Source organism: Chaetura pelagica, unplaced genomic scaffold (genome assembly GCF_000747805.2).
Source record: "Chaetura pelagica isolate M959 unplaced genomic scaffold, ChaPel_1.0 C11753596, whole genome shotgun sequence".
Lineage (NCBI taxonomy): Eukaryota > Metazoa > Chordata > Aves > Apodiformes > Apodidae > Chaetura > Chaetura pelagica.
This window is the reverse complement of record NW_009970603.1, coordinates 1-4664: the sequence shown is the minus strand read 5'-3', so window position 1 is coordinate 4664 and position 4664 is coordinate 1. Positions and strand designations below refer to the sequence as shown.

The 4664-nt window shown below is 44.6% G+C and overlaps 1 protein-coding gene across 1 annotated transcript; it reads right to left on the bottom strand.

The window, feature by feature from the left end:
- Nucleotides 1-601: 601 nt before the first annotated feature.
- LOC104396159 (puromycin-sensitive aminopeptidase-like) lies at nt 602-4592 on the bottom strand (the record flags this gene model as incomplete). The annotated part of the gene is made up of 4 exons (XM_010005974.1): nt 602-821; nt 2215-2349; nt 3788-3927; nt 4529-4592. Coding segments are annotated over 4 exons (559 nt in total), but the record flags the coding sequence as incomplete, so codon positions are not given.
- Nucleotides 4593-4664: the final 72 nt, after the last annotated feature.

The window sequence follows — 4664 nt, the reverse complement described above, 5'->3', positions numbered from 1 at the left end:
AAAAAAAAAAGTCACTATTTTGACACAGTTCAGCAATTAAATTAAGTGTTCTTCCACCCAGAGTGACCAGGGCAGAGCTGTGTAACAATCCTTCCAGATGCATGAAGGTATCTAAAGAAATTAGGCCTCTTCTCACTCTCCTTGGTGCCAGCTGGAGAATACATTTATTTTTCTACAGCAAGAGGGTCAGGAGAAGATGATTCCAGCCCAAACACAACAGGCTGGACCTGTAACCTGAGCCAAGTCAGTAATATTAACCATTTGTGGACTAAGAGCAGTAATCATGTACATCCATGGCTCTCCACCCTTGTAAGCTAAGAAGTTTCATGCACTCTCACAGATGCAAAACTGAAGGAAAGAATTTGTATCAGTTGGTGACCAGATAGGGAAAAGCTTTACCATTTTAACTTGTACCTGATAACAAAGGGGTTTTAGGAGCTATTGTGTTTGTCTGCTTGGTTTCAAAGGATACAAATGCCCCTGGAATGCCTATTTCAGGCTCCTCTTCCTCCCTTCTCTCCCCTTCCCCAAAATCTTGATGACTCATTTACACATGAGGCTTCCAAAACCACTACTGGATTTCACAGCACAAGTTTCCTACCCTCTCCAGGTTTGGGGTCCCATCCCAGTCTCTCCCCTATGGGTGAAAAGACATCTTTCACGAACACCTGGATCTCCTCATAGAAGTCTGTGTGGGACAAGAGAGTTGAGAGAATTCCCAGGTTACAGCTGAGGTCGCTCCACACAGTATAATTGGGCTCATTCACAAAAGCTTCCATGACTTTTAGAACCTCTACAGTGCTAATGATTCCAGCTCGGGCCTGGGAGAGGAAAAGACACCACATTAATCTTACTTCCAAAGCAGAATGAAGACATTGAACAGCTCATCACATTATTTGACAGTCCTCCCAGCCTGCCCAGCAGCTCTTTTCTCTGTGCTGGGCTCCTGCCAAGGTGAGTTCACACCAGCACACAAGGCTGCTTCTCCACAGGTGAGCCCTTTACAAAGAGGCAGCTACAGAACTATAAGCACACTTTGCAAAGCAAGAAACAAGACAAGGAGATTCAGTGACTTCACAAAATTGCAACAGTGCTGGCAAGGAAAAATAAAACCCCAAACAAATCCCCCTTCCCCCCTCTCCTATGACACCCACCAAAGTTTTACTTTAACTAAAAAACTTTAAGTATTTTTTGCTCCTTGTTACATGGAGAGGGTAAAACTGCAGGAGGCATTTTTTGCTTCCTGCTTCCCATGAATTAGCAGAACAAGGAGCACTGCCTTGCCACCTCTGCCAGGAAAGTGGTGTATTAATTGCTCCAGAGGGTCATGAAAACAGTTCCATGCTTACTGCAGTCCATAGTACCTACAGGAGGTATCTCCAACCAGATTGCTCAGATTTTTGATAATCTGGAACCAGACCAGTAATTTATGGTACTGGAAAAGAGGTGAAGATCAATTTTTATTATCTAAGCTATATTCACCTATGATAAAAACATGATTAAAACTGAAACCCAACTAGGAGTCTAACACAATGTTCCTATGTGGATTATTTGCTCATTTTTTTGGTCACAATAGTCTGGAAATCCTTGGGAAATGACTCAGTTACAGCTTCAAACCCCTTCAATTAAGTAATGACAAAAGTTATGAGCTTTGGGGCTAAAGAGGCAGGATGTCAAACCCAGCTATTTAAAAGTTTCCACATTCTTGCTGACCAGCAAGAATCAGAAAGTACAACCCAAAAATACAGTGGCTATTGTTCAGAGGTAGCTACACCTGTTTGGGGGTAATTCCTTGTTTTTAAACACTAGGACTCCCCAACAGCCACCTCCTCAAGTGGGGGACAGTTTTAACAAGCCCAGCTGGATGAAGCACAGGGTGCTGGATGGACAGTGTTTGATAAAATCATTGAGGGGATCATTAAAATCCCCTTCTTTTGATGAGTTGAAGAGGTTCTCAAAACATTGAATGATGTGAGACAACCTAGAGCAGAATGCACTCCTGTTGAACAGTGCAACAGGAGTCACAGACAGTGCTTCCACAGGGTTGGAGTCTTGGAATACAAGTTAGAACTTGTCCAGCTAGTTAAGAGCTAAATTTATGCAGTAATCCCCAAGGCACTTTGCCTCCAGGAACTGAGAGTGACTCTTCAGACACCAATTCCTGCAGGGACTGTGGCTCTGACTATTAGGACAGAACAGCAAATGCTTGCTTACCAGAGAGAAAAGATCATTCTGCAGGCCAAGCCTGTCCACGGGGGGTAGGGAGAGGTCTTTGATGGCTGGTATTAAACTCTCCAGCATGTCAGGGCTGTACTGAGTACGGTAAAACCCGACTGTTCCCAGGTTTAACTGCCAAGAGAGTCACAAATTAGAGGCAAGGAACAAACACAGAAATGCTTTTTTTTCCTTTGAACCACTAGAAATGTCTCCAAGCATGGCAGCTCAGAGCAGTCAGGCACTGTCATTTAAATAAAGTGACAGAACAAGGCAGAAGTGAGGGAGAAAGGCTGAACATTTCAAAGAAATGCTCACTCAGAGGTGCAGAAGAGAGAAACGAGGAGCAAGGAGAAATGAGAAACTTCTCTCCTAGGGTTAACTCCTAACTGTGGTCATGCACTGAGAAGATAAACCACAGGGACTGCAGATGCTAGAACCTTAACTCTCCCCTACAAGCTGCTCCATTAACAGATGCTAGAACTTTAAAACTTTAACTCTCCTGCAACTTGCTCTGTTCCATCTTGATAGAACCCTTTTCCTGAGAAGGCAGAGCAAGCACCTCTGCCCAGCACAAAAACAAGTCATGGGCAGTAAGTCTGATGAGCTGCCCAGGCTACAGGCTGCTACCTGCTTGCATTTTAGTATGGATGGTCAAATATTGTGGTTGGTATAAACCATAAACACTGCTGAGCTGATCAGGAAGTCACTCCTCTGCTGCTGCTGCAACCACTCAGCCCAACCTCCAGTCCTGACCACTGACTATAAACCTCACAGACTGATCTTTGCAGTCCTACAATTCACCTTGGACTGAGCTGGGTTGTTGCTTTCTCAGGAAGAAATACCAAACTTTACCCTCCTTTAGACAGGGCATTTTCACAATTGTTCACTTTATACCCCCCTGTTGGCAGGGAGGGCACAGAGAGGGTGGCTCAAGAGAAATGACAGGCCTGGCAGCAGGGATGCCCATGCTCATTAAATGGGAATATTTGATTCATATTCAGAGACCCTTAGTGTTAAATCAGAGTGAAAAGCAGAATCAGAACAGAGCTCCAGCTTAGAGACAAGTGCTGTTCAACCCCAGCCAGCTGCTCAGTTTTTAAGTGCAGTGACTGCAGGAGACTCCAACAGTGAATTTTTTCACTTGCAGATCTTGTCTGGCAATAGCCAGCAGAAAACCTTCCCACTAATGAAAGATAAACAGGACAATTTTTGCTCAGGATAGGCTTGAACTAAGCTGTGTGTCCCTGTGTTAAACTGTGACACTGTGGTTGCCATGGGATACCAAAAAAGCCACCACATTTCAACTCAAAAGCTGCCCTAATTGCACACTGGTTTTCCAGGCTCAGATTCCTAAAAAGGTTCAAGTTTGGATTGTCTTGACTGCTCTTGGGAGGGAAGGGGCTGAGCAAGCACTGCAGAGAGGAGCCAACATTCAACAGCAGCACAAGAGGCCTCTTCCTACAAGACACACAAAACTGCAAGGGGGAAAAAGAGAGAAAAGTGAAATGCAAGGGAACATTACAGGGACAAACTTACTCACAGGGATGTGTTCTCCTTTGTGAGCACTCACCTTCACCCACTGCTCTGGTTTGACATCTTTCAAGACCAAGGTAAGCTCCGGTTTGTCCATCAATATTTGCATTTTGGCACGGGTGGGGTCATCACTTGTACAAATACTGATGGGGACCATCCACATGGGGAAATCCTCCCCTGCAAGAAACAACCATAAAAAGGCCTGAGGAAAAAAGAAGTATGCACACAGCTCTGAGGAACTCTGCCTAATGTTCAAACAAGTTCAGCAGCATTTTGAACAAGGGTACTGAAACTTAAAGCTAAAGAGGCACAAATCTGAAGGAAAATGGCAGTTCTAGAGTTAATACTCAAGAATCTCTGTTTAACTGAGCTTTCAAGCCAAACATCTAAATTCCTATGGAAGATGGGTGGAATCTGTGTCCACAGACAGAGCTGGCTTCCATATGTGGTGTTTTTATTTCAGCACTACTACAAAACCAGCAGCTTAGAGAGCTCCTCAGATGGCAGCACTGGCCTTAAACTGGACATCAGAAGAGAAGCACCTCAGAGTGAAAACTGAGCCAAGGGCTGCAGGTGAATGCAGTTTTCCATGCAAGGAGGACATGGAAACCACACGTGTGAGTGTGTTAATCCTCAGGCTTTCTAGAGTTTTAACAAATCCCTCAAGACCTGAAGCCAAGCACCTGCCTGTTCTGCACTGCAGCTCTTTCACCTCTCACCACTGCTGCTATTGCATCAACAACAACCCCTCCCTTCCTGCTCTGAGCACTTAGCTTACCAGTATATGGTCCACTGGCACAGAATTTCTTCTGGACTAACTTCAACACTTTGTCATCATCTTGCTGAGGGGAAAAAAAGAGGAAAAAGAGCGAAAGGAATGATCAGAATATTCACCTGCTGCTCCTGTGTATCAA